This window comes from Mesoplodon bidens (assembly GCF_964165515.1).
Source record: "Mesoplodon bidens genome assembly, chromosome: 14".
Classification (NCBI taxonomy): domain Eukaryota; kingdom Metazoa; phylum Chordata; class Mammalia; order Artiodactyla; family Ziphiidae; genus Mesoplodon; species Mesoplodon bidens.
This window is the reverse complement of record NC_138170.1, coordinates 88150356-88170511: the sequence shown is the minus strand read 5'-3', so window position 1 is coordinate 88170511 and position 20156 is coordinate 88150356. Positions and strand designations below refer to the sequence as shown.

At 56.9% G+C, this 20156-nt stretch overlaps 1 protein-coding gene across 1 annotated transcript in view; it reads left to right on the top strand.

Moving 5' to 3' along the window:
• Positions 1-19309, top strand: part of TPO (thyroid peroxidase) — a gene marked incomplete at both ends in the record, with an annotated part of 35873 nt that extends 16564 nt beyond the window's left edge. The window contains 11 exons of the mRNA XM_081253912.1: positions 1002-1208; positions 2317-2832; positions 3740-3992; positions 4542-4712; positions 6021-6258; positions 6791-6999; positions 7589-7759; positions 12412-12543; positions 13220-13319; positions 18168-18300; positions 19112-19309. Of these exons, the coding sequence (XP_081110038.1) occupies positions 1002-1208; positions 2317-2832; positions 3740-3992; positions 4542-4712; positions 6021-6258; positions 6791-6999; positions 7589-7759; positions 12412-12543; positions 13220-13319; positions 18168-18300; positions 19112-19309 (2328 nt within the window). The remainder of the gene's footprint in view (positions 1-1001; positions 1209-2316; positions 2833-3739; positions 3993-4541; positions 4713-6020; positions 6259-6790; positions 7000-7588; positions 7760-12411; positions 12544-13219; positions 13320-18167; positions 18301-19111) is intronic.
• Between the last annotated feature and the right edge of the window lie 847 nt (positions 19310-20156).

Here is a 20156-nt window from a genome sequence, read left to right as displayed (position 1 = left end):
CAAGCCTCTTCTCTGCGCCTCTTCTCTGAAGTTACATCTCCCCTGAGTCAAGGAAGGTCTCAGAGTCTAAGGACCCACGTGGTTAGATCAGACCCCCTGGGAATCCAGGCTCACCCCCATCTCGAGGTCCTCAAAGTGACCACGTCGGCCAAGTCCCCTTTGCCATGCTATGTATTCACAGGCTCCAGGGATGGGGGAATGGACATCTGCAGGGGCCGTTACCCTGCCTACCAGTCCCACCCTCTGACCCCAGAAGTCATATCCATTCCACACGCAAACTGCATTTACCCCATCCCAAGGTACCCCAAAGTCTCAGCCCACTACAGCATCAACTAAAATCCCAAACCTGATCTAAATCTTGCCATTTTCAGACCCCAAATCTCATCCTCTGAATAATCTGAATCAGGGATGGGGAAGCTCTGGGTGTGACCCCTCCTGGGGCAAAACTCCCCTCTTTTGGGGCCTATGAAACCGGAAAGCAAGCCTGCCCCCAAAATGCAGTGGTGGGATGGGCACAGGATAACAGCTGAGCTGTAGACGTCCTGGTTCAGAAACAAAAAAATGGAAAGGAGAAAGGAAGTCACCGATCCCAAACAATTCTGACTCAGGCCAGGCAAACGTCAGCCGGCCTCAAGGCCTGGGAACAACCCTCCGGGCTCAGGGCTCTGCCCCTGGGCCCCAGGCCCTGCCCTCTAGGTCCAGCACTAAACAGCACTAATCACTAGGTGACTTAATTTAATCCCCACGACAGTCCCCAGAGGTCAGCATTTTTATGTTTATTTACAAGTGAGGAAACTACGACTCGGCCCTAAATCACCACCCGTGCATGTCGGGGAAGAGAGCTGGGGGGCCTCCAGGGACCCCATCCTGCCCCAGGAGCGCCAGCGTCCTGTGAATGAGCGCAGATCCCTGAGCCCCCGGGCTAACCCCACCCCAGGAGTCTGCTTCCCCTGGCCCCACAGGACGGCCTCCCACACGTGACAGCTGGTCTGTCCGCCCAGGTCCGGGAGGTGACCAGGCAGGTCATCCACGTTTCCAACGAGGCTGTGACGGAGGACGGCCAGTACTCTGACCTCCTGATGGCGTGGGGACAGTACGCTGACCACGACCTGGCCTTCACGCCACAGAGCGCCAGCCACGCTGCCTTCGGGGGTGGGGCCGACTGCCAGCGGACCTGTGAGAACCGAAGCCCGTGTTTTCCCATACAGGTAGAATTTTTAAACTTCCTCATTTTTATGAAACTAACAGGTGCCGTCTTCAAAACTCAGACACAAGTCACTTTTGGTCCTGTCCCCGGGGGGTAACAGCCATTATGAATTTCCTGGGTTTCCTGCCAGAAGTTATCTGCACATATATGTGTATAACATTACATGTGTGTGTGTGCTTATACCTTACATTTTTTGTGTCCTACTATGTGCACGTCCTGAACCCAGTATGGGTCACTTAGCAATAGTTCTTACACTTCTCTCCGTCTCATTAAATGGACAGAGGCTGGGTTGTTATGACCCTCCCTATCCCACTGTGTTTGCGTTATGACCTATTTAACCAAATTTCCTTACTGATGAGCACTGGAGTTGTCTCCAGTTTTGCTTCTGTTGTTACGCTGTCACAAATAGCGAAGCAGAGAACACACTCTGACCTGAATCTTGGCCACACGTGCATGCCTAACAGACAAACCACTGGGGATACAACCGCTAGATTCAGAGCAGGCGCCGTGGACTTTTGACAGAGATTGCAGAACTGTTGTCTGTTAATATTTTTCTGGTTTTCCCTCCGACCTGCAACGTAAGAGACATACAGGTAGGGTTTTTAATTACTTCTCCTAAGAAAATATCTCCGAGGCTGGCAAGGGGCATTTTCTACCTAGGAACAGAGACTGCTTGGGGCTGGGGTCCTCACTCACGTTTATTCCAGAAACGTTGGCTGAGCAGCCAGGATTCCGCATGTGGTGCCCTGAGCTAGGAAGGCCGGACAGGCAGGAGGAGGGGCTTCCTGGTGGGCCAAGGAGAGCCAGCAGGCGGGGTACCCCTGGCGTCCGCAGAGGTGGCCCCCCAGGCGAGGCAGAACACACCAAAAAGAAGACCTGGGGGGCCGGGGGAAGTGGGCGCCACCACAAGGCTGCATCAGTGAATTCCGACCAGTCTAATCGCCCAGACCCTGGGAGGGGGAGGAGGAGGCGGCCCGCGGAGGAGCGGACGGGACCCCTGGGGCGCTGGCAGATGAAGGCCGGTGCTGGAGGGAGGTGGGCGGCCCGGAGCGCCTAGCGTCTCTGAGGAGGGGGCCCGCCCGAGCTGACCCGCCGCGCCCTTCCCGCAGCTCCAGGCCAACGCCTCGCCGGCCGCGGGCACCGCCTGTCTACCCTTTTACCGCTCGTCACCCACCTGCGGCTCCGGGACCCAAGGCGCCTTCCTCGGCAACGTGTCCTGGGTGAACCCGCGCCAGCAGATGAACGCGCTGACCTCGTTCCTGGACGCGTCCACCGTGTACGGCAGCTCCCCGGCCGCGGAGCAGCGGCTGCGGAACTGGACCAGCGCCGAGGGGCTGCTGCTCGTCAACGCGCGCTACCGGGACGCCGGCCGCGCCTTCCTGCCCTTCGCGCCGCCGCCCGCGCCCCCGGCCTGCGTGGCCCGGCCCGGCGCCCCCGGGGCCCGCGGGCCCTGCTTCCTGGCCGGGGACGGCCGCGCCAGCGAGGTCCCCGCCCTGGCGGCCCTGCACACGCTGTGGCTGCGCGAGCACAACCGCCTGGCCGCCGCGCTCAAGGCCCTCAATGCGCACTGGAGCGCGGACACGGCCTACCAGGAGGCGCGCAAGGTGGTGGGCGCCCTGCACCAGGTGCGCGCAGGGGCCTCGTGGGCGCCCCGCGAGGGTGGGTGCGGGGGTCTGGCGGGCCCCCCGCCTGGGTGCTCAGAGCCTTGTGGGTGGACGCCCTGCGTCGAGATTAACCCCGCTCCCGTCTGAAGCCCTGGGGCCCTGGCGCTCCCGTGGGAGCTGCTCGTCTGCTCAGGGGCTGGCGGTGATTATCCCATGAGGAGGCTGACCGCAGTAGTAACAGGCACGGCTCCTCGGGCCTTCCCCGGGTATCCAGACCCTTCTAAGCGCTCTGAGGGTTCTAACTCAGGTAGTCCTCATGGTGACCCTTTCAGATGGGTGTCCACCAGTGATTTTGGTATTTTGATATTTTGGAGAGAATGAAAAGAAAAACAATCTGTATGAGATTTGCAAATTAGCAAGTTAAAGTAAGGCTTTGTTATGATATTTTTCATCTTGACTCAGAGGATACTGGGTGGAGTGTCAAGTTGGCCAATTATAATGGAGCGAAGTTGGAAAAATTACTTACGTCCATCAAACAACCTTACTAAGTCCACTGGTCTCACAGGGCTGTTATGAAGGTACAGTGCCTTGTTTTAAACCAGTGATTGCTAGTCATGTGTCTCTGATCTGGGCGCTACAGCAGGCCCTTGATAGCCTGGAGGGTGTCTGGGGGCATCTCTGACATGCCCTGCACAACCCCGTAAAAGCCGAGAGCTCAGGACCTTATTTGGAATAGGTGGTGTTCCTGTACCTGCTCCCCTGCTTCCCTGTGCCCCCAGGTGGCATGACCCCCGGTGACAGCTCTGGAGATGCAGCAACCCCCAGGCTTGTGCGGGAAGAAGCCCCCCAACCCAGCCTCGCTCTGTGAGCCCGCATCCAGCCAGGGGCTCCACTGCCCCACCTCCCACCCACTCTCCTTTCTCCGCAGATCATCACCCTGCGGGATTACATCCCCAAAATCCTGGGTCCCGAGGCCTTCGGGCAGCACGTGGGCCCATACAGGGGCTACAACCCCGCCGTGGACCCTACGGTGTCCAACGTGTTCTCCACGGCCGCCTTCCGCTTTGGACACGCCACAATCCACCCGCTGGTGCGGCGGCTGGACGCCCGCTTCCGGGAGCGCCTGGGGCTCCTGCCGCTGCGAGATGCCTTTTTCCGGCCCTGGCGGCTCCTTGAGGAAGGTGAGCAACCCTGGGCCACGCTTGGGAGGGGGAGCCAGGTGTGCAGTCACCTGCCCGCTGGCCGGAGGTGCTCGGGTCACCAGCGGGCATGGAGAAAATAAATGCATCCAAAGAGGTTTGAAAAGTGACCCTGTTCATCTGACGCTTTCTCTGGGGTTTCTGAGTCCCCAGAATTCCCAGGGGCGGCCCCGGGCTCCCTCAGCCAGGCTGGGGCTTGTTCACTGGTCTAGGCTTTAGACTCAGCAAACACCTCCTTCAACTGTTGACGTTTCTGCTACTGAAAAACAAGCACAAAACCTCCACCCCTGAGGCTCCATCCTGGTTTCCTTCAGACACACATCACAGTCCAGCCCGTTGGGGCCCTAACAGGGCGAATCCACCACGAGGCAGCACCCTAAGGGCCCAGGAAACTTGGGAACCCCTGGAGGTGAATTCCTGAGATTATGAGCGGCATTTGTTCAGAACCAGCCTAGTTTACGATCTGAGACCTTGTTCTGTTTCCCCAAGACTCACCTGAGAAAGCACATCGCTCCTCTGTGCTGTTTCCAGGTGGTGTGGACCCCATCATGAGGGGCCTGCTGGCGACACCAGCCAAGCTGCAGGTGCAGGACCAGCTGATGAACGAGGAGCTGACAGAGAGGCTCTTTGTGCTGTCGGACTCGGGGACCCTGGACCTGGCATCCATCAACCTGCAGAGGGGCCGGGACCACGGCCTGCCAGGTGGGCCCTCCCCGTTCCCTTCCTGCGGGAGCTGCCAGATTAGCTGCTGTTCTAATGTATCTCAGACCTACTGCCAACGTCTGAGAAATGGCTTTTAAAGCGTCTGTAGCCACTCCCATTCTAACTGGAAAATAGGGGATCCTTTCCTCTAGTTCTGTTTAGTCTGAACGCGAGCCCTCCACCCCCAGTGTTCTGTGTCCCGGTGCCTCAGCGCCCTGTGGGGAACTGGCCCAGTCCTAACACATTTCCTTGTGTCCACCCGTTTATGCGGTGCTTCTGTCGGGGGTCTGCTGTGTTTGAGGCCCCGAGCATAAAACGAGACCCAGTCTTGCCAAAAGGACCACGGGCGGCAGAGCTCATAACCAGAGAGGAAATGACAGGGAGCCTTGGCGAGCTTCTGGTCAGACCCAGATGGCGTGTAAGGCGAGGGTTCACGCGCCATCGCCTTGAGGAGGGATGGAGGGTCTGGAGGAGGCGGGCCCTGAGAGCAGTGGGACGCGGAGGGAGAGGACGGGTAACCAGCGGTCCGGCAAGCCAGAGACGGCCGAGGGGCGGGTGCGCAGTCAGGGTGGACAGCAGCGAGGAGGACGAGGAGGCTGAGTCCCCAGCGGCCGGCGGCTGGGGGCGTCCTGGTAGCGGCAGAGACCAGGAGGGAGCTGCAGCCCAGAGTCAGACAGACATGGTCCTTTCCGTGGCTCTCCCTGTGCGTGTGTGTGTGTGTGTGATCTGTGTATGTCTGTGTGTGCGTGTGTGTCTCTATGTCTGTGCGTGTGTCTGTATGTCTGTGTGTCTGTACGTCTGTGTGTCTGTGCGTGTGTGTGTATGTCTGTGTGTGTGCGTGTGTGTATGTCTGTGTGTCTGCGTGTGTGTGTCTGTATGTCTGTGTGTTTGTGCATGTGTGTGTCTGTGCGTGTGTGTGTCTGTGTGTGTGTGCTTGTGTGGAATGAGGGGTGCTGGTGCCTGTGCTCTGGCCGCTCCTGTGGGAATGTTGATATGGCAGGTAAGCGCTGGCTTCACTGCTCAGCAGAGATGAGAAGTGGGTAAAAGTGTGACCCACTCGGGTGTGTAGGGTTCAGCCTTGTCCCCAAGCATGATGCCTGGCTGGTTTGTGAACAAACTCTCAATAAGGCCCTGCCGCCCGTGCTGGAATATTCCGACAGGGAGGTCTGCAGGCCGTGGGGCAGCAAGGTGGATTTGAGGCGGGGATCCTGTGGCCAGAGCCCCAGGTCTCGATGGTCCACAGCTGGCAGGGCGGATGGGGAACGTCCGGATCCCGAGTAGGGCAGCCTCGGCCCTCTCCCCGCACAGGTTACAATGAGTGGCGGGAATTCTGCGGCTTGTCCAGGCTGGAGACCCGGGCCGACCTGAGAGCCACCACCAGCAACGGGAGCGTGGCCGACAAGATCCTGGACCTGTACGGGCACCCGGCTAACATGGACGTGTGGCTCGGGGGCTTAGCCGAGAGAGTCCTCCCCGGGGCGCGGACCGGCCCGCTGTTTGCCTGCATCATCGGAAAGCAAATGAGGAACCTGAGGGACGGTGACCGGTAGGTGCCTGGGACAGGCGGGGACGCAGGGGGTGTTCGGTGCTGATGGCGTTCCCGCGCAGGAAGCAGGGCTTTATGTGGTGGAGAGGAGTGCCCTGTGGCCTTCGGGTCAGCAGCTGTGGGCTTTGTCAGCGATGCAGCCTCTTGGGAGGAAAGTGAGACAGTTTCCCAGAAGCTGAATTTCCCTGGCGATGGGGCCAAGGAGAGCCTGCGGGGAGGGGGCCTCAGGGCACGTCCTGCAGGGCAGGCGCAGAGCCCTCCTGCAGGCTGGGCTCTGTCCTCCGTCCCTCTTGTCGTAGGGGCAGCTCTGCACCCAGGGACAGTCAGTGCAGCCGAGCGGGTTGGTGGGTCCCTAAACAGAAAGAACGGTCCTCCCGGCGCCGTCCGGGCCTCCCTCCTCCCCTGAGCCTCCCTCCTCCCCTGGGCGAGCCCGGCCTCCGGTGCCGCGTGGCGTGGGCACAGAGGGCAGGCAGGAGTGGTCGGCGTGGCAGGGACTGGGCTCTCACGTGTCCTCACGTGTGTCCTCCTGGAGGTTCTGGTGGGAGAACCAGGCGGTGTTCACGGAAGCCCAGAGGCAGGAGCTGGGCCGGCACTCTCTGTCCCGCGTCATCTGTGACAACACCGGCCTCTCCCGCGTGCCACGCGATGCCTTCCGGGTCGGGACATGGCCCCAGGAGTTCGAGTCGTGTGACATCATCCCGGGGATGAACCTGGGCGCGTGGAGGGAGGCTCCTCCTCCAGGTAGCCGCGAACCAGGAGCATCTCCCCTACAGGGTCAAGGACGGGGTCTCCTGGGGGTCACACAGCTCCTGGGAGAAGATGCTTCAAATCCTCTCGGGGGGAGGAAAGAGCCTCCCGCCCTGCTGGGTCCCGGGCACGACCTCCTCAGTGGGGAAGGCGCGGGTCTGAGTCAAAGCCCCCCTCGGCCCGTCCTGGGGACCACACTGGCCTGCACCTGCCAGCGGAGCAACTGTGTCTCGGGTCCCAGCCTCGGGAGGGTCGGCCAACGGTGAGCTCCGCTGTGGTCAGAAGAGGAGAGGGGCTGAGATCCAGCCTGCCTTGTTCAGCGAGGACCGTGGTCGCCCTCAGTTAAAGCGGTTTCCTCGGGGTGGGTGGGGAAGCCTGGTCACGGCCAATACTTGGGGAAGGGTTAGAGGCGTGACTTTGCCGCAGGGGGTCAGTGCTGAGAGGGGCCCGTGCTGTGTTCCACCTGGAGGGAAGGAGATTGCTGACGTGAGCCCCTTGGGAGGCCAATCGGGGGATGCAGCCCCAGAGGAGGGCAAAGAAAGGGGTCCGGTACTGATTGTATGTACCTGTCAACCTGGCCCAGAGGATGCCTGTGGCTTCCCGGACAAAGTGGAAGACGGGGACTTCCTGCTGTGTGAGGAGTCTGGAAGGCGTGTGCTGGTGTTTTCCTGTCGCCATGGATTCCAGATCCAAGGGCCGGAGCAAATTGCCTGCACCCGCCGAGGATGGGATTCCCAGCCTCCGGTCTGTAAAGGTCAGTCGTTTAACAGGTGTCTTTTTGTGACTTGACCCTGGAGGCTGCATTTTCCAAATACAAATTAAGAATAAATGTCCTTTAAAAATAAATAACCTTAAAAATTGTGGATCACTATACTGTACAGCTGTAACTGATATAAGACCGTATAGCAGCTATCCTTCAATTTAAAGAAAAACTGAAGGGAAACCCCAAATGAAAACATACATAAATGTCATTCAACCAAAGGTGTCTCCGAGTATAATTATCTTCCAGGAACTCTCTGCATGGAAATAAAGTATCCCCTCCCCAGTGGCCCATGTTCCTAAGTCGATGTCTTTCTAGAGAATGAAGCACCAAGACGGTCACCTCACGACACGCCCGCGGGGTGACCAGGGATGGACAGGAGGAGGAAGAGGCTAGAACTTCAGGGAGGCCTGTAGGAAGGCGCTCACAGTGCCAATGCTCCAATGAAACACGAGTGTTTCCACAGGAGGCATCGGTAGAGCAGGCCCCCCACCTGTGGCGGCCCGTTTCCAGGGAGACCTCCCCCTCCGCCCTGCTCTGGGCCCCAGTCTGCCTACACCTGGGAGGACCCGGAACCGGGACCGGGCAAGCAGAAGCAGGAAGCCTCCCTCGTCCCCTGGGAGAAGCTCCCTCACGTTTCCCTCTAAGCTGCATGAGGAAGACCCTAGAGGAGCAGGAGATGGACTCATGCAAGAATCGAGCTGGTTTACAAGAAATGCAAACAAGGCCCAACGTATTCAGTTCTACAGTTTCGATTTGGGAAGATGAAAAAATTCCAGAGATGGAGGGTGGTCATCGTTGACGACCACGTGATCGTACTTAATGTGACCAAAAGGCACACTGATAAATAATTAAGATGGTAAATTTCATGTTATGTATGTTTTACCATAGTAACAAAATTTTCACTTCAATTCTGGGGACTCCAAAATGTGTCATGGAAAGTTACAGAGGCCACACCCGCCTCTAGACTCCGAAGAGCACAGGAAGAGGCCGGAGCCCCAGGGACGCTCAAGACTCAGCCTGGGGCACCAGGCCCAGGAAAGTCTGGGCCGCTCCCTCCAGGTGAGAGAGGAGGACAGGAGGCAAAGAAGGAGGGGCTCCAGGGCGACATCCAGGCCACCACTTGGAGGAGGGCGGGTGGCACAGGGAGCTCATCGGAAGCAGAAGGTCGGAAACTGAGGGTTTGAGGGAATTTACGGCCAGAACTAGCACGCTGGGCTGGAGAGCCCTGGTTAAACGGCTAGGGCAGCCTCCACACACCCAGGTCTGCACCAGGAGGACGTGGGCTGGAGCCGAGGCGGGCACCTCACACGTCTCCTTGGGGTTTGGGCGTGAACGACGGTGGACCTGGAGGAGAGGGGGCCGGGCAAGGCCGCGCAGAGAGTCACGTTCCAGGAGCCTCCCGTGACAGGAGCCCGACCATCCTGGGACGCGGTGGCGTCTGGATGCGCCTGTTGTGTCCGCTGACCTCCTCTTTTATTGCTCCCAATATTTATGTTCTGTAGAAGGTCCCACAGGAGCAAAAGTAGAACAAATCTGGAAGTCTTAGTGCTGTTTCCACTTAGTGCTGGTGCAAAATGGAAACATCCCTGTTACCCAGGGCTGGGGTCCTGGTGTCAGCAGGGCAAGGACACGAGCCCCGGGGGGCTGAGTGCCCTGCATGCTCCAGGCATAAACGTCACGTGTGTGCCTTCCATCTTTACTGAATAAACCCCTGGACCTTTTATGCTGCGTCATGCTGGCTATGTGTTTTAGCTATTTATGACCCCGAAGCTCTATTCATAGGGGTCCACAAGGTACAAATCAAAAAGGAGAAAAGCTTAGAACCGGAGAGTAAAGGAGGGTCAGTGCCTCGGGCTCACCCGCTGCCCCTGGATACGCTCCGACGCCCAGCTCAGACTGTCTCCCCCAGGGAGGCCTCCTGCGCCCCGCGATGCTCCGAACGATGCCAGCATCGCTCTTCTATTCCCAGCGTCCCCCCACCTCCCAGTCATCCCCCCACCTCCCAGTCATCCCCCCACCTCCTGTCTTTTTCTAACGTAATTTTTCATACTAACAGCTAACCGCTCCCTGAAAGCATGTCACTACATCACTAAGTAAAAACGTGAGTTACAGAGCTGTGTGGATAGTGAGAACCCACTTTTCAACAAGCAGTGGGTCCTATTTATTTCGACATCGATAAGTGTCCCATGGAGACAGGAGCTCCTCAAGCTCGGTCACGTGGGCACAGCGAGATAGGACCAGGGAGGAGGGTACTGACTCTGTTTATACAACCCTGTGTCTTTGTCTAAACACATCGATAATTAAGGCAGAATACCTTTAACGTAAGTATGTGACAGGAAGCAAGATGAGGGCCACCCCCGGTACAAATGCACTCGCTCCTTTACACAGATGTTTTTCGCCTGATCTATGCCTCTACTAGAAGTTTCTAAGCCAAGAATTGCAAGAAAAAAATGACTCTGGAATGTAGCAGGGAGGGAATTTTAGTTCCACTGTGAATTGATGTGACGGAAGGGCTGCCGCCCGTCCTCAGCGGAATCGCTAACCTGCACGTCCATGGCTGCAGAAAGGGCAGCAACAGCTTAACTGAACATCTAACCCACAGAATCTAAGGAGACTCGTTCTCTCTTGTCTGCTCAAATCCCGCCTAGCCCCCAAAATCATCACATTAAAAAAAAAATTAGCAGGGGCTTCCCTGGTGGCGCGGTGGTTGAGAGTCCGCCTGCCGATGCAGGGGACGCAGGTTCGTGCCCCGGTCCGGGAAGATCCCACATGCCACAGAGTGGCTGGGCCCGTGAGCCATGGCCGCTGAGCCTGCGCGTCTGGAGCCTGTGCTCTGCAACGGGAGAGGCCACAACAGTGGGAGGCCCGCGTGCCGCAAAAAAAAAGCAAATGAGTGTACTGAGTCTCTTTCAAGGGCTTTAAAGTCGTGAACTCAGAACGGATAAAAAGCAATGTGTCCGTGGCTTTTCGCTCCAGTTATTGCCGAGAGGTTCTGTAATAAGTGAACACAAATAAATGTTTCTGCACCAACAGGGAGAGTGCAGTTTGCCGTCGGCACAGCTGTGCTTCGGGAAGTGGAACATCGTGTAGATGTTTGTAGGTGGGCCCGGGGGTGTGGTCTTCAGCTCTCCTTGGCAGGTAACCTGTCCCGGTAGGAGCAGCCACGGCCATGGTGCAGACTGACATGGGGATCTGGGGACACACAGGCTTGAGACGGTCCTCACCACCCGTGTGGGGCTGCCACACATTCTGGTTGGACTCCCCGGACCAGGAGACCAGACCCTACAGTCCCCGCTCTGGCTTCTGAGTGAAAGGGGTTGAATTCTGTCCCCCAGAAAGGCATGTTGAAGTCCTAAACCTCAGGACCTCAGGTGTGGCCTTATTAGGAGTAGGGTCTTTGCAGGTGCAATCAAATTCAAATGAGGCCTTCAAGGTCGGCCCTGGTCCAGTAGGACTGGTGTCCCTCTAGGAGGAGGACAGGCACAGAGGGAAGACGGCCATGTGAGGACGGAGGATGGGAGAGGTGCAGCCAGGCCGAGGAAGCCGAGATGGCCAGCAGCCCCAGGAGCCGGGAGAGACCGGGAGCGATGCTCCCCTCCGAGTGAGCTCAGGGCCGCGTCTGGACTTCAGGCCTCCAGAACCGGGAGAGAAGGGACCTGCTTTGTTTTAAGCACCCTGTCTGCAGTCCAGTGTCCAGGATGGAGTGAGGGGCTCCACCGGCAGCAAAGGCTGAGCCCACATTCACTTCATACCCTCAGAACAAGGACCACCTACGAGGACACACGCGTGTGACGTTTGCTAATGTGATGTGGTTGGACAGCATGTATTCAGGACATATTTCTTCTTTTGACATTCTGCTGCTTCCTTCCTGAAATCGGCCAGAAAAGGTAGCGTGTTATTTGGAAACAGGGACCTGGGGTCCGGTCGTGGTTGTGGATTCCGACAGGAGACCACGAGGGCTGCACACGCTCCCTGTCCAGGGGGACTCACCACATCCACCCGCTCTGCGGGCCTGGGTGTCAGGTCCTGGCTCCCGGCGTCACGGCCGGTGTTCACCCAGTGGTGGGTGGAGGCCCAGAGCCGGCTGTGTGGCTGGAAGCTGTCCGCTTGGGGTGGGCGGACTCGCTGCCACCTGCCCTCCCCCGCCTCCTTCCCGCCCGGGGTGGAGCCCTACTCAGTGTGGAAAGCGCCAGCAGCCTCCAGGGGGCCACGTGCCCGCGTCTGAGCGAGGCCCACCGGCCTGTGTGGCCTGAGCCTCCGGGGACCTGCCTCACACTCGGGCCCTCACAGCCCCTGGCAGAATTTGAACTGAACAGAACTGAGTGGATCGGCACCAGCACCAGAGGGTTTGCGGGTCCGAGGAGGCCACTGTGGATGGGCCAGGAGAAGCAGCCAGGCCAGCGGGTCAGAGGGTGGCCACGGGCCGGGCTGACTCCTGAGGGGCCGCAGGGCCGCTGTGAGCAGAAGTGGGGCGGGAGGGAGACGCCTGCGGGACCTCAGGGGATGTTCTCGATCCAGGAGACACGGCCCCGACGTGGGGTGACGTCCCTCTGCCTCCTGGACACGGGACAGAGCTGGGGCGGGGCCGGCCTCGTGGGGAAGGGAAGCAGGAGGCTGGCCCTGACCTCACGTCATGTGTGCAGACATCAACGAGTGTGAAGACGTGATGGAACCCCCGTGCCACGCGTCCGCCCGGTGCAAGAACACCAAGGGCGGCTTCCAGTGCGAGTGCACCGACCCCTACGCGCTCGGCGAGGACGGCAGGACCTGCGTGGGTGAGACCACGGCCCTGGGCATCCAGGCTGGGACGGGGGGTCGACATACAGTCAGGGATGACTGAAGGGTCGTCCTCCGGCCACGTGTGTCCGCGCTGCCATGGCCGCTGACGTTGGGTGGGAGCAGGGAGCCAGCTGGGTCGCACCTGAGGCGAGATCGTGTCTGAGACACAGGACCGCGGTGAAACCCTGGGCGGGGCGGGCTCGCGCCAGACCCTCAGCTAGTTTCACGCCCCCGTGAATTATCTCCGGGAGGGAAGCACGAAGTTTGATCCCCATGTGCAGAACAGAGAGGGTAAGTGGCTTGCTCAGGGTCACACAGCCACTCAGCTGCAAATCTAGGAATCATAACTAGGCTTCCAGCTCCTGTAGAAGAAAAATTATGCACCTGGACCTGTTAAAATGGCAAGACATTTTATTAAAGCTCCTGCAGTAGGAAAAGGAGAGCTCAGTACAGAGCAGAGCCCAACTCCAAGTACAGCAAAGGCAGCAGGGGATGGACAGCCCACGGGGCAGCGCAAGGAGGTCCGTGGAGGGAAACTTACCCGGAGGAACGTGCTTTCCCAGGGTCAGGGGTGCTCGGGCGGCGGCTGGGGGTTGGGCTGGGGTTTGGGAGGGCACACTGGCCGCTGCCCTCAGCCGGCCAGGCTCACCGCTGGCTCTGTCCTTGCTCCAGACTCTGGGAGGCTCCCGCGGGCGTCCGCGGTCTCCATCGTGCTGGGCGCCGTGCTCGTCTGTGGCCTGGCAGGCCTCACCTGGATGGTGGTTTGCAGGTGGTAAGTCCCCGCTTGCAGCAACTTCCGCTCCTATGGGCCCGGCTGGAGATGCTGCCCCTTTATTTTTCTGAAACGAGTAGAGAGCGCCGGCGTCCAAACGCATCTGTCTCCAGAGCTGCTTCGTTCAAAGTGTTGGCCTTTCTGGCTCTTTCATTCTGCTCCAAATAATGAAAGTGCGGCGACCGTTCGTACACATTAGAGGGTATCGAACATCTGTGGGTGGAGATTCGGGGGTATTGGATTCCTGGTCACATTAAATGATTGTATTGAAAGTCTCTTTCGTTAGGAGTAAAGGTTCTTACAAAGGTTTCTCAGAGAAAAAAAGGTCATCCCTGGATCAAAACCGTTTTCTTCATTTCTCTCCCCTCCCTCAAGAGCAAACTCTGGGGAAATCGGGAAATTGAAAGGTGAACTTTTATGTTAAAAATGGCACAGCCGTTGAGGCCTTTGGTGGCTGGATCTGCGTGTTTCTGGGGGTGAGAGCCGAGCCAGGGCTTCCTCTGGGGGACTTCCCTCCGTCCCCACCCTTTGCTGCTGCTTCTCCTCTGCCAGGTCTTAGGAATCAGACCCGGCGCTGCTCACTTTTCTAGTGTGCAGTTACTAGAGACCACGTGGAAGCCTCTGTGGGCCAGCAGCAGACCCAGGCCCCGGCCTCTCTGGCCTCTGAGCTGGGCTGACCTTCCGGACTCCCTCGGGCCGCTTCCCCTCCGCCCAGCTGCAGAATCCCTGGTTCTGTGACGCGGGCCCCGCGTCCATCCTCACGTCACCCTGACCCTCTGCTCCCGGATGGCCTTTGGTTCACGTCCCATCTTCCTGGGGAGCTCAACGCTTCACACCCCCTGTCGTTTCTAGAGACTCCTTGGCACATTCAGAACCGCCAGCTGCTGGACCCCAAAGGGAACGTTCCCCCGTGGAGTTGCTCGTCTTACAGGAAATGGGTTTCTAAATACTCGGAACCCTGGACCTCAGCGATCAGGTCTCAGGACTGACATCACGGCTTGTGGTCAATAATTGAGTCTCATCAGTAATTGAGGGTCACGGCCTTTTCGTTTATTCCGAGAACCTGGAAGGGGGACCTCTGTGTCTGTGAACCCCCTGGTCCTATTCTGCCCCCCGCCAAGATGCAGTAGTAAATCCAGGTCCATTTCTTTCATACTCCAGGACGCTGTCTGCCACCCAGACTTCAGACGACACAAGGCTGTGATCTCCAGGTGAATGATATTTAGGTGACACACTTGCTAATGGACTCACAGCTTCTAACTGCGCTAATATCTGCCGTAGGTCAGATGCCACAGAGAAATTATTTCTCCAAATTACAAGCTTGTAGAACAGCCACAAGTCACGTGTCAGATACACTGAGTAATTTTAGTCGCTGTCTCAGTCTTCCTTTCCATGGCGGGTACTCATTATGGACTGATGGTGTCCCCCAAACTCATGTGTTCAAGTCCTAACCTCTAGTAGCTTGGAATGTGACCTTATCTGGAAACGGTCATTGCAGATGAAATTGGTTAAGATGAGATCGTGCTGGAGTAGGTGTCCTTATAAAAGGGGAGTTGGGACACAGATACACAGGGACAGGCCAGTGAGCATGGAGACAGAGATCTGCGTGACGCACCTAGAGCCAAGGCTCACGCAGGCTCGTCAGCAAAGCAGCAGGAGGGAGTGGGGGGCCTCACGGCCTCAGAGGAACCAGCCCTGCCCACACCTGTGTCTCACGTCTAGACCCCCAGCTGTGAGCGAGCAGATGCTCACTGTCCACACGCTCCAGCCCCAGCACCCCCCAGACCCCGAGACACCTGCCTGAGGTGGCCTGGGACTGAGGACTGCGCTCCTGGCCGCCCATCGGGCCTCCTCTGGTCCTCAAGGTCGACTTTGGCTCCGGGTGATTCATCCTCAGGACGGTTATTTTGACTAATCACTGAGTATTTTACAGCTGCCTTGTCCTCAAGGCCCCGCTGCTGCCCTGCACTGGGAGAAGATGACTTACGGTGACTGCAAACGGCGTCTGGAGTTTCAGATGAGGGTGGGGTCAGAAAATATCCCCCATGTTTTCAGAATCACTTGGCCTTAAAAGCTTAGATATTATCAATAATTAAAACCTTTAGGTAGGGCTTCCCTGGTGGTGCAATTGTTGAGAGTCCGCCTGCTGATGCAGGGGACACGGGTTCGTGTCCCGGTCCGGGAAGATCCCACATGCCGTGGAGCGGCTGGGCCCATGAGCCATGGCCGCTGGGCCTGCGCGTCCAGAGCCTGTGCTCCGCAACGGGAGAGGCCACAACAGTGAGAGGCCCGCGTACCACAAAAAAAAAAACAAAAACAAAACCAAAAACCGTTAGGTAACCATGAAATCAATTAAACAATAAAAATGAGATGGGCCGTAGGCGAACACCCCCAAACCAGCTGGGTTCTATAATCATATCTACTAAATGCTCCCGTTGTGAAAAGCTGATATTACCGTAACTTAGTATTCGGATGCAATTTTGTATTTGTAGACATCTCTATTAAACATCAATCGCCTTATTATTATGAAAAAGTTATGCCTCTAGCCCACACACTCAAGAAAAATAGCTGTTTTCTTTAAGATTATAGCCACAGATTTAATGAACACCTATCTGAGGAAGTTTGGGAGGGAGACATCTGCCACCCATGACTGTCGACTCTGGAGCCTGAAAAATACGCCCGGACACCACTTTGGTTTGCAAAGTACCACTTACCTGAATAACTTGTGATCCCTGTGGGGGGAGGGGAGGCCGATGGCAGGGAGGGGGGAGGGGTGGGGCTACACGGGGGCGTCTCTGCACAAGCCTCTGAGTCACCGCAGCTCCCTGCAAACACTGCGTCCTCAGAGCCTGAAGGAAGGAAACTAAACCTACAGGCCACCTGGGTGTCTGCACGCTGCTGCCCCGAGGATTCCAAACCTGATCATTCCAGCCACAAGGATGCCAGTGGGGGACTGACGGGAGAGACAAAGACAAACAGAGAGACACAGAGATAGAGAGACAGAGAGAGACAGAGACAAATAGAGAGACACAGAAACAGAGAGAGAGACATACAGAGAGAGACAAAGACACAGAGAGAGACTGACAGAGACACAGAGACAGAGAGAGACAGAGAGAGAGACATATACAGAGAGACAGAGGCAGAGAGAGGCAGAATGGTGGACACCTGTCAGGTGCTCCATGGGCCTTGACCTCCATTCCATGTTGATTCTCTCACCCCCCCCCCATTTATACCTCCCCTACTATTTTGGGTCTAAGCCTGTATGTTTTGGAGCAACAACTATTAACATAAATATTTCAATCAGAAATATACCAACATTGTTGTGTTTTCACTGAAAGACTCTGATCCAGAGTTAACCCCATTAAACCAATTCTTTAATCAGCTTTCTTTACGCAATTAAAATACACCCCAGTTTGGCATTGTTTGTTTCACTGAAATTATATTCACCAAGATAAATCCTTTTCTGTGCAACTTTTACACTAAAAACTTGATTCATGGTCCACATCCATTTCGCTCATTGGTCTCCAGCCCAGGAGGGCTTCCTCTGCACAGTTACTTCTGCGGGTCTGAATTTCTCGGGTCAACCCTTTCCTCTAAATTTCATCCAGACTGTGTTTACCTATCGGTTATTAGTCAGTGGAAACTGTGAGGTGTACATGTCAGTTCCTCCCATGGGCTCTTGTTTTATCCTTTGTCCCAAGTGTAAGTTTTGGCCGTCAATTTCAGCATCTGAGGTGTAAGTCTTCAGTTTTTCTTTGTTTAGGGTACCGTTATCCTGTGCCTTTGGTAGCTGGCAGCTGCATTTTGCACTGTTTATTTCTACCGGAAGTATGATTGCAACTTGGGGAAAGAGGGTGAATTTGCATTATTTCCCACTTATCCTTGAGAGGTGATGGTCCCCCAGGCGGTGTGGCTTCTCCCCTGCCCGAGGCCAACCTTCCATCCACACCGCAGGTCGGTGCGTGTCCTCCCACACCTCCCCTTCTCTTTATGACGGGATGACCTGCTTGGGAGGTCGGCCTTACCTGCTCTACCGCCTGGAGCCCGGAGCCGGCGAAACAATACATACATTTTTCACTGACATAAGAGTGGCTGCAGATCAGACAGCTGAATCTGGAATGCAGAGTCCTGTTGCTTTTGTTGCTGTTAATTGTTTTGTTATTTGTCAGTTTCTCTTTAAGAAAAACATAGAGTTATGCCTCTTGCCTTGAGGGGCTGAGGGGAGGCAGTTTCAGCACAACTATCTCGTCCCGACGTCCAGAGCAGGTCCAGGTGCGTGACTCGGGGTCCCGTGCCCTGTGGGGTGTCGTCTCAGTCCCCTGTGCTCCTTCCCTGCTGTGCCCTCACAGGACTCCGGTTCCCGAGGCCGGGCTCCCCGACATGAGACCTGGTTTCTTCAACTCTCAGTCTCTTTACCCCTACCGTCCCCTCCCTCAGAGCCCCTGCAGAGGTGAAGGTCGATGGCCTGCACCACGTTAGTTGTCCTTATATCCTGGGACACGTTTTTAAAAGTCCCCTATATCTCAGTATTAGATTGTGTCTTAGAAACAGTCAGATCGAAGCCACTTTCACGCTATGACCTTCGCTGTCATCTCCGTTGTTTGCTCCTGGGGAGGTGACGAATTCTATGAGGCAGTCTCAGCAAATACCCCAGCAGGGGGTAAGCGTCTACCTCCAGCTGTGCTCCATGGAATTTTCAGTTTTGTTTTCTAAACCGAGGTGTTTCCTTGAATCTTACAGGCACTTCTTTGTCTTTGCGGGGAGCGAGCTGGTGACCCTCTGAGGTCACGTGGCTTGGGGCTCCCTCTGGTTCTTGTAAGCGATGACAACAGCAGTGTGTGTCCACAGGACACATGCCTACCCTGAATCCTCGCTGCCCATCCTGGAGGGAGAGGGAGAAGGAACTTCCCGGCTGGGACACGGGAAACCCCAGGACGTGAGCTTTCCGTGGCACCACGCTTCTGCTGGAGCCTCAGAGCAGGTGGGTCCACACCTGGCCTTCCTGAGGTTTGCAGTGTCAGACGTTTCCCTTAAGACCCAGGAAGTCCCTGGGAACACCAGGGCTGCTGCCGCTCAGCAGGAGCGCCTCCTGCATTTCTATTTGGCGCCCCCGGTCCCCATCCCTTCTGCACCTTCCTGCTGCGTGTTTCCTTCTCCTACAAACTGTATTTACAGGAGAATGCTAATTTGTCAAAATGTTAACCTACTTTTTAAAAACTAAAGACAAATTGGAATCCGTGAGCCAGAGTGAAAGGAATGAAGATGCCTTTCATTTGTACGAATGGCTTCAACCCCGAGACTAAGTGTGGGGCGTCCGTGGCAGCGCGTCTCAAGTACGGGCTGGGGTGATGGGAGAGGAGCCAGGGCTGAAGGAAAATACTGACATTTGAAATGTGCTTTTCTTAGAAAATGGAGTCATTATAATCAGTGTGAAAGACTCAGTCTAAACTTGCTTTTCACTGTCTTTATACGCATGACCCCAAGTGGTGTTATATTAAGAAGTCACTGCTGCTCCCTGGGGCCTGCCTGCAATTCAGGGCTGGGTGGGATTTATAGCTAAAATGATCCTCTCCTTGGAGGCAGAGTGGAATCAGCCTTGGCACCTGCCTCCCAAGCGTGGAACCAAAACTACGGCGCCCGGAGTGAGGCGGCGCCGCTGACGTGCCCAGACCAGGCCTCTGCAGCCACGCCGGGGACTGCGCACCCGCCGGACACCTCATCAGCCTGCCGGGACCAGGGCCAGGGAGAGGCTTCCTGTCGGTCTGAAGCTCGTGGCAGCTTCTCTCCTGCAGGACCCTGCCTGTGGATCCCGAATCCTTCTCTGCAAGCAGGAGCCTGCACGTGTGATGCGTGCACGGCTCTTGGAGCCTGAGCCAGACACCACTGTCGTCTGTTTCGATTTCCCAGGACGGGGGCCGGTGGAAGCGGCAGGACAACTGCGCACCACCCGGCGCCTCATCAGGACACGCCGACCCAGCGTGGACGAATAAACCCCACCACCTTGCGGTTGTCTGGCTCTGTTTGCAAACGCTGCCTGATTATTTCCTCCTGGGGGGCTTGCCATGAGAACGTATTTACATGTTATACATATTTATAAACCTGTCCCTCCAACCAAAGGAATGGAAGATTATTTTCACCACCCTCACATCCCAGGCTCACTTTTTCTCCAGTTTTAATGTTGCCTCTTATCCTGTGATTCCTTCTCCCCCCGTGTTTCCTACCCACTCAGCCAGCTTCTCTGCTGACTCTCAGGACAGACAGTGCGAGCCCAGCTCATCTGTCACTGCGGATGCCTGAGCCTGCGTCCCGCCCCTCCTCCTGGGAGCGGAACTCGAGATTTCCTGGAAGGACTGTGATTCTGAGGACAGAACAGGATAAGTGACTTGTTTCCTCTTCTGGGAATCTGCCGCCGGACTTAGAACCGAGGCCTCCGTTCCCAGCCGCTGCCCCTTCCATTTCCGGGCCCTGTTTCTGCCTCTCCATCTCTCTCCCTCTCTTGGGTACCTTAGCCTGATTATCCTCTGAGGGACCCCCTGCAGGCTCGTGGGCAGTTCTGGGGGAGCTATTAGTCACATCAACCCATAAAGCAGTCGTCACCGGGGCCCCTGTTTCACACGTGAAGTCGCGAGCCCCAGGGAGGCTAAGCAGCCAGAGTGACAGCTCCGAGGTGGGGCAGGGCTTGGCCGCAGTAGCCACCCCCACCCCCGTGCCGGGCCCTTCCCCCACCCAGAACACAGGGAACCTTCCTCCTTCCTCCTGAGGTGTCCGTGCCCTGCACCTGCTGTGTTCCAAGACCACGTGGTAGGTAGGGATTGACAGATGAGATCCTACCACCCG